Consider the following 11755-nt stretch of genomic DNA (forward strand, 5'->3'; position numbering starts at 1 on the left):
GTTAAGTCCAATCTTTGGAAGCAACATTCGACAGAACAGTCTCACCTCAGAGGTCTTCTGATGCTTTTTCTTCATCAGCCTCTGCTCAATGAAAGATCCTCTTCTTCAAACACTTTAAGGACTTGTCGGTGTAAAGGTTTAGTGTTAGTTCCCAGAATAGCTAGGCTACCTTTAGATGACTTCTCTTTTTATCAACCAAACCTCTATGCTTTACTAACCGTGTTTTCTACCATTTCCTTTCCAGTGTCATCAGACCAGATCTGTGGATACAAATCGAAAACGTGCACGGGAAATTATGAGAGAGAAACTTGATGTTGCATATAAAGGAGACCTCAGTGAAGTCCTTGTGAAGAAGAAAGAGTCTGTGCAGAGGAAGCAAGAAAAGAGGAAGAAAGTAAATGAGAATCTGGAGAAAAAAAGACAATTTAAAGAAGCACTGGCTACAGACTCCAAACCTGGAAATGACACTGTATAAAATGTCTGTGTGGAAAATGGAATGAAGATAAAATTCTTGAATGATCCTGTATGTTACGTTCGAAAAGACTCGACAACAAAATCTGGAAAGGTACTTTTATCAGTATCCAATCCAAGCATCCTTTTATATTGCATCATTCATGCAAAGTTGCAAGATGTGCAATGCAAGACGAAGGGATTTTTAAAATAAAATAAATAAAAACAAAGAACATGTTGCTGTAGTGGATCTGTCAGTGCTTGAAAGAGTCTATTTTATGTGGGTAAATACTCTTGGTTAAAGTATACAAGTAAAGTAAAGTATACGACCTTTAACTGTAGATGTAGGTGTAATTTGACTCAGATGGCTATTTTTAAGCATTTGATGACATTTTTCTCACTCGTTTACCCAAAGTTGTTTGTGATATTGGTCTTATTTCTGAATTCGTCATATGACACTCAAAGTAACATCCTGCTGTTTTGCTTGATGGTGAAAAACAGGTCAAGCCAGCATTATGAAAGTTGCGCCATCTATTAAATAATTTTCACCTCAATTTATCACTAGGTGTCAGCAAAAGCCTTTCAACCCAAACCTCACTGGATAGATATTAAAAACGTGGTCTGTCTTGCTGATCTCCATGCTAGGCAGACAACTGGCTGTTGTCCTTGATTGGGACTTCTCTCATGACTCTCACAATGAAGAAACAGATTAGACACCAATACCAGTTGTAAGGGAAAGAGCTCAGATAAGGGCCCATCAGGTACATTTGTAGTGGCCACACCCAGGTTAAAATGATGCTTTGTTGCTGTGACTGATTGTCATCCACTTATTTTCTATCCTTTTGTTTGCTTAATCAAGACCTTTAGATTAGATTAGATTAGATTAGATATAACTTTATTGATCCCTTTGGTAGGGTACCTCAAAGGCTGAAACAATCAATGACTTCTTCATCATTTCCTAAAACCCATTTGTAGAGACTTGATTTTATGTGATGTCTTTTTTTAAAATCAAAATTACTTTTATTGCCAAGTAGGTTTTCACATACGAGGAGTTTGATGTGGGGTTTTTGGTGCATAACAATGACAACTAATGTGTAAAAAATGTTTTAAGAAAGATTAAACGATTTTAAAGAAGGTGTAGTCTTACAAGTCAAATGAAATCAACAGCAAGTGTAGAAAATCCAAGGAATTAGAAAAGTAATAGAAATATTGCTTAAAAGATTTTCTGCTCTTATTTTTCTAACTATTAATAGGAGTAAGTTGTTTTTTAATTTTTTTTGTTTACATCAGTTGTTTTTAACTTCATTGTTGACTTTATCTCTGTTTGGTTTTACTGTTTATTTGCTTTTGCTTTGGTCAAAACACTTTGTAAACACTTGTTTTTAAAAGTCCTATACAGTTATGGTATTATTATTGTTACAAATAACGTTTAGGACATTTAAAATCCACCTTAAACTATCAAGTACACTTTGTTTCATATCAGCCTTAAATGGGTTCAAGTACTGTCGCTGAGGTCAAGATACGTTTTGCCAAGTACAGCTGAGTTGTAGTGAGTCGCATGCTCGCCTGAGGGGTCGGTGTGTGACAGCATGAGCTGCAGCCAATGAAAGAGCCGTTTTCACGCTGGAACCCCTCCCCTCTGAACAGAACAGCCAATCAGAGGAGCAGAAGCATTTTTAAATCCTCCACGCTCTCTCGACCCGTCTTCGGACTGTGGTCCGTCTCAAGTTTGTTGCTGCAGAAACAGTGAATTGAGCACAACGAGGAGCCATAACTGAAACATTTTGAAGACGTTTTTCGGTTGTATTCTCGGAACTGACATGGCAAAAGGTAAAGCTGCTAATATGTTGTTTGAATAGTTGCATTTAAGTCATGCGAGCTGCAGTAGTATCATTAGTAGACAGCTAATGCTAGTCAGCGCTAACACAGGACCAACTTTGTTTCAATATGCGCAGCTGTTTACTAATAAAACTCGCCGGCTTTTATACAGCGTTGCAGTGTTAGAAAGAGATGTTTGCATTGATTTAGTTCCGTGTTTATAAAGGGAAGAAGACTGTGCTGAGAACCGACAAAAAGCCCGAGGAAACTGTTGAACATAAAGTCACTTCACAGACGGAGACAAAGGAAAACAAGCCAGCAACTAACAAGGTATGTTCTGCTGTGAAGCTTTACACTCATGCAACTAAAGCAGCAAACCGACAAGCTTTATGTCGCATTTTCTTTTTGGTTAAAGGTGCCCCATTGTTAAAATTCTACTTTATTGTGGTTGGCATAAACTTGGAGGTGGAAAATATAACTTATTATACCATGGTCTGGGTGAATACTCGATTCTGATTGGCTGCAGGGTGTCCATTAACAAGTGATATACGACACCTATAAAGAAGTTCCGGTCCTGATTGTTCTAAATTAATGCGCTGACTCAAACGGTAGTTGGTAACCGTGGCAACAGAAACTCAGAACATACGTTAATATACGTTATTTCAGTTTATTTATCACAACGGCAAGACAGCAATAACAGCTGCGGCCGACGGGTTACCTTGGCAACGCGTCACAACGAGAGACATGAAATAGTCCGCTCAGCCGCTTGTTGTGGAAAACTTACGATTTTAACGGTAAAAAACAACATTAACGTATTAATAATTGATTTAATATTTATTTAGTAATATCTTTCGTAAGTGACCATGGTATAAGCGGGATAATGCCCTTCGAGGTGTCCATTATCAGAAATTAATGGACTTCGCGGAAGCAACCGTCCTCCGCTTCGCGTCGGACGGTTCACGCCTCCGCGTCGTCCATTATTTTCTGATAATGGACACCTCGTCGGGCATTATCCCTTACATAGCCTCCCAGCTTTATGAACCATTAAGAACTGTATCCAGTTTCTAAGCAGCAGTTTGGTAACCAGTCGTCATTGAGCTCAACATGTGTGTCATCCTGCCCCCTCACTGCCTGTTGCCTGGACAGCTGCCTCAACAGCCCACCAGGTTCATTTACTTTCTGGAGCTGCTTCTGCTCATTTTTAAAATGTCTCAGCCATGAGAAAAAAACAAACAAACACCAAATGTTCTGCTGTTTAGCTGCAAGAGTGAACACAAGAGTCTTCATGCACTCCCAGCATTTTGCACAACTCATATAGCTAACATTACCACTAGCTTTGTCTGCATGCCCAAAGGTCTGCGGAAACTGTAATGTAGCACATATTTAAAACCAGCAAACAAAAGACTGTGTGGGTTATTGTGTTTTTCATGTCGCCTGTTGTACTTCAGTGCATCCTAACGTCTACCAGTGTTTACATCTGTTTGCTTCTCTCCTGTTCTGTCTGTTTTAATAGAGCCGAATTTCCACTAAAGCTGTTTTCATTTACTTCTGTTTCTGTATGGAGAATGAAATGGTGACAGAAAAACAGCCCATTGAGACTACATGTTAACCAGCAGTCACTGCACCGCACAGTTGTTAATGTCTGCACTGTCAGTCCCAGATGCAGAAAGAGTCTTTTTCCTGATGGGGCCAAGAATTCCTATTTAAAACATCCCTAAAACCTGGAGTAGTCTTAAACTGAACCATCTTTGCAGTGTTTTGTGCTGAAAATTTGAACAAGACATTCTGGCCACATGTGTGACTGTCATTCATTTGCTAAAAAAGGAGCACAATATGGGATCTTCAGTATACTGTCCAACAATTTAATATATATATTTTCTACCAATCACAAATTAAACTGTTACCATGGAGATATTTCATACTCATAGGCTGTGTCCTAACTCACTTCTTGTGTACTAAACCGTGCACTACATGAACTGTTTGCCCTTTTATTTGGGGGTGCACATTTATATGCTGTCACTGTGTGCATAATGATGATATGAGCAAGTGTCCAAAATCTTCATTCACTGCTCATTGTTGGGTGTCCATTATAAAGAGCAGTGAGTGAGCGAACAAGGAGCTGATTTCAGACACAGCCATTGTTGGAGTTGGCAGGCAAAGCAGTGAAACATTTGCAATCTGTTCACTTTGTTTTTCTGTTGGATCCAGCGGGACTGAAGCAATGAACAGTCTTTTTATTCTCAAAAAAATATTCTAAAGAGCTGAACTGAACATGTGCAGCTTGTCTCAACATTTGGACAGCATAATTCTGCAGACAGCGCTACAAAGTGTGGTGTCTCATTTATTACATCTCATGATTTCTTCATTTTTTTTTAACCAATGGAAATAATATTTACTTTTTCAGGACTGTGTGGGTGTAGGTAAAGTGCAGTCAGTTCTCCAGGGTCTACGGAGTCCAGGCAAACCAAGATCCCCTTTGAGCGACAGTTCGAGCATGCTGATCCAGGAAGGAAATGATTTTGATGCAAGTAATCCTGGCACTTCAAAGCAGAACAAAGGTGAGCACCCTATAAAAAATGTTCAATTTACTGATGTAAAATGCTGTCGTTTCTATTGCATGTAATCTCCCAGCTGTTTTGCTGTTGACCTCTCTGTCACCTTCTGGTCAGCAGACACGTGTTTCACAGAAACATTTCCAGTGTGTTTGAATGGGAGCAGTGTTCACTGACCCATCTATCTTATGACACAACTTAACCATGTTCTTGAAGGAGCTTCACTCTCCTTATTGAGGCTAAATGTTCAGGGCAGTTGTTAACTCTTTTTCTCAGTTTCAGTCTTTGTTTCTTTCTCGTTTTAGGCACACCCAATGAAATGACATCTGACAGTTGCGAGTCTAAAGAGCAGCAGTCTGAAGTGGCTTGTCACAGTCATGGGACAAGAGACCAAGCCACTGACCAACCTGAGCAAAAACAGTCCACCACACATGCAGATGTCAGGTCTGCAACTGACAGCAAAGTTCCAGTATCCAAGCCTCGGAGCAGAACTGGTCGCAAACTTGGAGCAAAAAAGTAAGTCCACAACCAACATTCAGTTCCATTTATAAAAAGAACAAAACAGGCTCTTTTACAGCCAGTTGCACAAGCATAATTGCTAATTACTTTGATATTGTCATTGTTTTCAGGATAGAAAATAAAGCTCCCCAAAACAGAAAGGTCACAGACTATTATCCCATCAGACGAAGTAACAGAAAAACTAAAGCAGAGTTAAAGGTTTGTATAAGAAAAACATGCTTATTTGTTATGAGGAGGATTATATCTTTAACAGTTTTTAAAAAAAAATCATGTTACTTTGTGTCAACAGAGTGAAGAACACAGACACATTGATGACCTGATAAAGAACGGCATTGAGGAGGGAATGCAGGTGAGATTTAATGGTTTGATGTCATGTTCCTTTGAATCTGTCACACACTTTATGCAGACATTTGATATTTTCTGTAGGGCAGTCAAAGGCAAAGAAGATTTCTTGTTTGTGACCAATTTGGTATTTACATAGCTATCAAGCAGCTCCCACATCTTTGCTACATCTGTTCAACTTCACACTTCTGCATGTCAACAGGTCAAACACATAGAAGGAAAAGGAAGAGGAGTTTTTGCTATCAAGGGCTTCAAAAAAGGAGATTTTGTCGTGGAGTACCATGGAGACCTACTGGACCTTACTGAGGCTAAAACAAGAGAGGACCAGTATGCTCAGGACCCTCAAACAGGCTGTTACATGTACTACTTCCAGTATCAATCTAAAACTTACTGGTAAGTCCACATCTCACTGCTCTGCAGCCCAAATGACACATGAGGCCAGATGTATAAATGACACTGTTTCACACATAAACTGGTATCTGAAAAATGTAAGGTCTGTACATTATTAATATTTTAAAGAGCCAAATGTGAGTAAGGAGCAGTAGATGAAATATGGGGATGACCTGTAATCTTATAGTAATTTTTTTCCTGATTGTGTATTCATTTGTTTGGTCTGTTTCATTACCAACACTATAAATTCATTATTAGTGATCTTTCTGTTGATAATGATGAGAATTGGCAGAATGAACTTTTACTGCATGGCACTTCCATCCTTGATTTATTTGTTCTTTTGAGGCGTATGTGTAGTTTTAATAAAATGTGGATTTCTGTTTTTAGTTGACAATCTATATTTTTATGTTTCTGGTTCTAGTTCTACACTTGTTGACTGTCTGGAAACCATTATATTTGGGAGTGTACACTGGCACAATTTCTGGAGCTAACTTTGTTATGTCAAGCTATTTTCTAAGACTGAGATTGAATAAGGCAGCGTCTTTAATATCTGTTTTATAGATCAACCGTATTATGATACTAAAGTTTCTCCCCATTGACTTTTGATATTGATAAAGACTTAGTTCCACTAAATAAGCAGCCGCCTAGTTAAACAAAACGCTATGATTTATTGAGATTGCAGGCTTGAAAGTTTTTCTGAACAACTATATCTAGTGTGGATACCTGTACTGTGTTGTACTGACGCGGCTATCTTCATGTATTACAGTGTTGATGCTACAAAGGAGACCAGCCGTCTTGGGAGGCTGATCAACCACAGTAAAATTGGAAACTGTCAGACTAGACTCCACCCCATCGATGGAACCCCTCATCTGATCTTAGTGGCTTCTAAAGACATCAAAGCCGAGGAGGAGCTGCTGTATGACTATGGTGACAGGAGCAAAACCTCAATTTTGGCACATCCTTGGCTTAAAAAGTGAAACCACGACTGTTAACATTTCAGAAGAATTGGTGCTCTCGGCTGTCCATTTCATCCTTATGTAAAAGATGCCATACATGGAAAAAAATGCCTTTTTTTTTATTAAGTATAAAAGTGTTTGGGTTTTAAATAGGGGCTAAAGCTTCAGCTCATGAAAAGTGTATTTTTGAAAAATGTGTTTTTATCATGCTTTTATATTTTTCCTAACTAATGGATTCAAACTTGAAGAGTATTTTTCCTTGAAGTAGTGTTTCACTGTCCATGGGGACTCTTTTGTAAAGAATGAAATTCTGGATATTGTAAATTATTGGTGTGCTTGTAAATTGAGGAATAAAACTGCTGAGTTTTCATTCCAGCTGTGGCATGGTTAATAGTGATGAGGATCTGCAAAACATAAAGCTGAAATTTGGAGCTCTAAGAAGATATCATTCTCAACTGTGACAAGAGTTTAAAACTTTTATTTGATATCTGACAACATAGAAACCAATTAAAATGTGGAGAGTGGCATAAAACATGCACGCTTTGTCTCTCCACGCAGATGTCATATTTAGAGCCATCTGGCAGTGCAATTGGAAGACGCAGCTACTTTTCATTACTTCAGTATTGCAAAACGGTTGCAAGACTGAAAAGCACAGGGGGATACAAATTTCTCTCCAACTGTTGAGAATGTTCAAATGCTGTCTGTCTCTAAGTGTAGCCCTGTGATAGACTGGCAACCTGTCCAGGGTGTCCCCCTAAGTCAGCTGGGATAGGCTCCAGCCCCCCGCGACCCTCGTGAGGATTATGTGGTGTATAGATAATGGATGGATGGATGGTTGCACGCTAGGATGCATCACCTCAGCTCAATCATATTAATCTGCTCGATTCATCCAGTCAAAATTTTTTAGTTTAGAATTCATTAAGACGCTGCTGCAGGACTTTAATATTAATCAACCTCTGAGCAATATTGAAGTAGATACTGCATAAATATCACCAAGCAGAAATACAAATGAACGGCATACAAATAAGGAGCCTATGTAAAGACAATCAAATATAACGGGGAAATTGGTGAAATAATGAAACTATTAAGAATATATTGTGCAAAGCAGATTTAAGATGATGCAATACAACAACACATAGAAGTGAAATGTGCTGATCACTTGCTCTGTGTGTTACTACATGTTCTAGGAGCATGGTAAAACTAGAAAGTTTAGTAAAACGAGGTGGCATCTGCAGCTTAATCAGCTCATTTGAGAGTGTTTGATATGGACACACATTAAAAGACAACAAATAATGTCAAGCAGAAAAGAAAAACCATTACAGGCCTTACAAATCAGTAGAAGCCAGAGTTTATTACACCTTACAGAGAGCGAGGACCACCCAACCTCAGCATACAGCTCATGATGACGAGAATTCATATAGGTAATAAATTTGAATGCTGAGTGATAAATAGTGTCCATGGGCTTAAGAACTGCAGCTGAGGCATGCATGTATAAACTGTTCGTGTTATTCAATACTGTTGCCTCAATCAGTGTCCCTCTACAAGGCAAAAAAAACCCCAAACATAAGTCATTCCCATTTTTAAAAAATACCGTCTTTATCTACCAGTTTGGTCACTTTAAGTTCCCTAAATCCTCATTATTCCGTCTGTCATGTGTGATGTAAAACGATGAGGTGGATTGTGATGTGTTAGCTGGTATTAGTTGTGTTTTCTTTCCACCGACATGAGATCAGAACATACAACAATGTCAAATATCAGACGTTTTTTAAATATTCTAAGCCAGAAAAAATATAATCGCATATTTATTCTTAGATTTTAGGGGGGCACAACGCCCTCTTTTCTATATTTGACAGATCTGAGTGATAGAAAATGTGTTTTACATAACTTGGACCCACGTGGAAACTTCATTTTTGGTTCATAAAAATATTTTTAAGACTATAAATAATTATATTTTGAGTGAAAACATTCAACATGTTCAACACTAGTTAGATAATACTTTCCAGTTTCCTTGCAATATTTTCTTTTCATAGATTTTCTTCTACAGCAACTCTACATGACTAGAAAGCATTGCAGGTTACAATTACCAGTACAAAACATAGTGCTTGTTAGATTGATAAAAATAACTTTCTTAAAAAAAAGAAAACAAAAGAAAACAAAAAAAAGTATAAAAGTGGTTAAATTGTGCCGACAAATCCTGTTTGTCTTCTATATGGTCAGTTCTTGAGATGTTTTTTTTCTCATTTTCGCCTGAATGAAAACCTATAAACAGAAAATGTGAGGAATTAGTTCCAGGAGTTTTTTTCCCCAGTGAGCATTAATATGTAAGCAACTCTGAATCAGACTGTAATTACTGACGGCAGCAGTTTGGCTGGCACACACTCAATTTCCAACCAGCTCTCATTCATTCACTTCTTCACTGCTCACACAAACATCCTCAGCATCAGCATGAAATCATCTGGTCACAAGTATTTCGTTAGGAGACAGGAGACGGGCTGTGTGAACTATTTCCCTGCTGGCTGACTATAACGTCATGAGGTTGTTGCTAAAAATTCTCTCCATTTAAGGTGTACAAGTAAACATGGTTTAAATTAGCTAGAAAGACATGCTTTCACTTCGTTTTCACTGTTTCCTTTGTGCTATTTATGATTGTCTTTGCATGGTTTTATGTGTAAAACAACCCAGAGTGTTACTCACAGTTTGCCTATGGTGGTCTTCTCTTCTTTTGTGTCATTTATCTTAGCTGGACTGGGCTCTGTAGCTGCTGGGGTCTCCAGATCCACTTCCACCATGGCTGGTTCAGCTTGTGGCAGAATCCCACTGTAGGAGAAAGTCCAGAGAATATTTTATGCAACTGTGTCAAAAAAAAGAATGGTGGTGCAATAAATAGAACATAACAAGGTGGAAGATCATAGTTTCAAAACTACATTACATTACAGTGGCAATGAAATGCGAAGCTATTTTAAGCTTTATTACTTCAATGCAGTCTACTGGAGACATGTGCAATATTTGCCTGATTGTGGTGCTAATATTGTTGTGGCTTATTTCAGAATTAAAAAAGGATTGCAAATGATTACCACAAGATACATCTGTGTTTATCCAAAGACTGAATGTGATTCTATGAGTAACATCAGATGAACACTGAACAATATCTGCATACATCCCTTGTATGAGATGCACAAACACTAGTGACAGTAGTCTCTCCTGCTTTAGTTGAATCACCTTCATACAAGAACATGCTGTGCAATTCAGCATGTTCCTAATTTATTAGCTCCATTCAAACAGTCTGCTGTAGCCCTGCACTAAATCCTGCTTTTACAACTGCTAATAATCCTCAGATTTGTTGACTCTGGAGTCTGAGAGGTGTTGATTTAGCTGTATGGTTGTGGCTGTGCAATAATGGATTACATCACTATAAGGTGTTCCTCATGCTCCTGCTGTAGGTCCATGCAGGTGGGCAGCACATGTCCAACATATTTTAATACAATGCACAGTTACAACAGAGATAAGATGATCAAAGCTGAGTCCTATCTCAGAGTGGGCCCCAGATTTGAGATTTCTTACCTCTTGTAGAGCTGCAGCTCCTCCTGAGCCACCATGAGCTGGGCCTTGAGCTGGTTCCTCTCCTGCAGAACCTCCTTCAGCTCCTGCATGGTGAACCGCGGTCTGTTGGGGTCCGTCAGATCCACCACCAGCTGGTTCGGTCCCGCTTTTTGCTGCGGCGGCAGACACGACAAGTATCTCTACAAGTCCACTTCTAATCTGACCAGAAGCTGACTCAGACCGTTAAGAACTCACCGTGCCCTGCCCGGACGAGCCCTCCTGGATGATCCGGTCCAGTTCACTCTTCAAGTTGTCCCGCTCCATTTTCAGCTCCTCCAGAGACAAGTTGTACTTGTTGACCAAAGTCTCAAACATTTCCAGAACGCGGACTATCCTGAACTGTAAATCCGACACCTCTTCACCGCTGCTGCTGATTTTTAACAAATCTCGTCCGATCACGTAGGAAATGTCGTACACATCCTCGACAGTGAGCTCGAACGCGTCCTTCTCGAAAGCCAGAGCGGGCGACGACTCTTCACCAAACTCCATGACGGAACGACACGACTCCTTCAAACACCGGAGAGAAGTCAACTTTTCTCCGCCAGCAGCTACTTTCAATACTTTAAAAACAACACTTACTTTATTTTCTGGACTTCGGCTGAACAGTTTCAGAAAAAGAAGGTAACTAAGTTCCCGAGGAGCCGCACTTCCCCCATCATTCAGCTACCAATGACGAGACTGCGTGGACAGCGGAGGAGGGCAAAGTATCCTAGCGACAGGTGAGCTCAAAGATGGCGGACTACCGAAGAGGACTCACTCCGCACCGACTGTCTGCGAGCACAGGTCTTTGGTTTTAGTGGAGTAAGGTACACACGATGTGAACGTGGGAGTGAGAGCTCTTCTTCTTCTAGTTCTTATCTCAATCAAGGCTTGTCAGAATCAGGTGAAAAAGCACGTGATTTTATGTTTGGTTTCCCCCCCACACATTTTACCCCTAGACTTAGACTTAGATAAACTTTATTGATCCACAAGGGAAACTGTTTCATCACAGTAGCACAAAATAAAATAAATTATATATATATGTGTGTGTGTGAAACAACACACAAACATATGCAAAAATATGCAAAAAATAAAATAAAATAAAAAAGCAAACTGGGGGAAAAAAAGAATACAATATTTGCATTTTTT

The 11755-nt window shown here is 39.2% G+C and overlaps 3 protein-coding genes across 3 annotated transcripts in view; 2 read left to right on the plus strand and 1 right to left on the minus strand.

Annotated features, from left to right (window-relative positions):
• mtrfr (mitochondrial translation release factor in rescue) overlaps positions 1-685 on the plus strand; it is a 2266-nt gene extending 1581 nt beyond the window's left edge. The window contains exon 2 of the mRNA XM_008289835.1: positions 245-685. Coding sequence (XP_008288057.1) covers positions 245-475 — 231 coding nt within the window. The 3' untranslated portion in view covers positions 476-685. The remainder of the gene's footprint in view (positions 1-244) is intronic.
• Positions 686-2134: 1449 nt separating this feature from the next.
• On the plus strand, positions 2135-7402 carry kmt5ab (lysine methyltransferase 5Ab). The gene is made up of 8 exons (XM_008289833.1): positions 2135-2280; positions 2495-2598; positions 4673-4826; positions 5126-5336; positions 5450-5537; positions 5629-5688; positions 5884-6074; positions 6838-7402. Exons 1-8 carry the CDS (start codon positions 2271-2273, stop codon positions 7046-7048), a joined length of 1029 nt encoding a protein of 342 aa, XP_008288055.1. The 5' UTR covers positions 2135-2270; the 3' UTR covers positions 7049-7402.
• A 936-nt stretch (positions 7403-8338) lies between these two features.
• On the minus strand, positions 8339-11301 carry rilpl2 (Rab interacting lysosomal protein-like 2). Its single transcript, XM_008289843.1, has 4 exons — positions 10823-11301; positions 10589-10740; positions 9722-9844; positions 8339-9286 (listed from the first exon to the last, which is right to left on the minus strand). The coding sequence occupies exons 1-4, from the start codon at positions 11114-11116 to the stop codon at positions 9265-9267; spliced, it is 591 nt and encodes a 196-aa protein (XP_008288065.1). The 5' UTR covers positions 11117-11301; the 3' UTR covers positions 8339-9264.
• Between the last annotated feature and the right edge of the window lie 454 nt (positions 11302-11755).

This window comes from Stegastes partitus, unplaced genomic scaffold (genome assembly GCF_000690725.1).
Source record: "Stegastes partitus isolate 25-593 unplaced genomic scaffold, Stegastes_partitus-1.0.2 Scaffold639, whole genome shotgun sequence".
Lineage (NCBI taxonomy): Eukaryota > Metazoa > Chordata > Actinopteri > Pomacentridae > Stegastes > Stegastes partitus.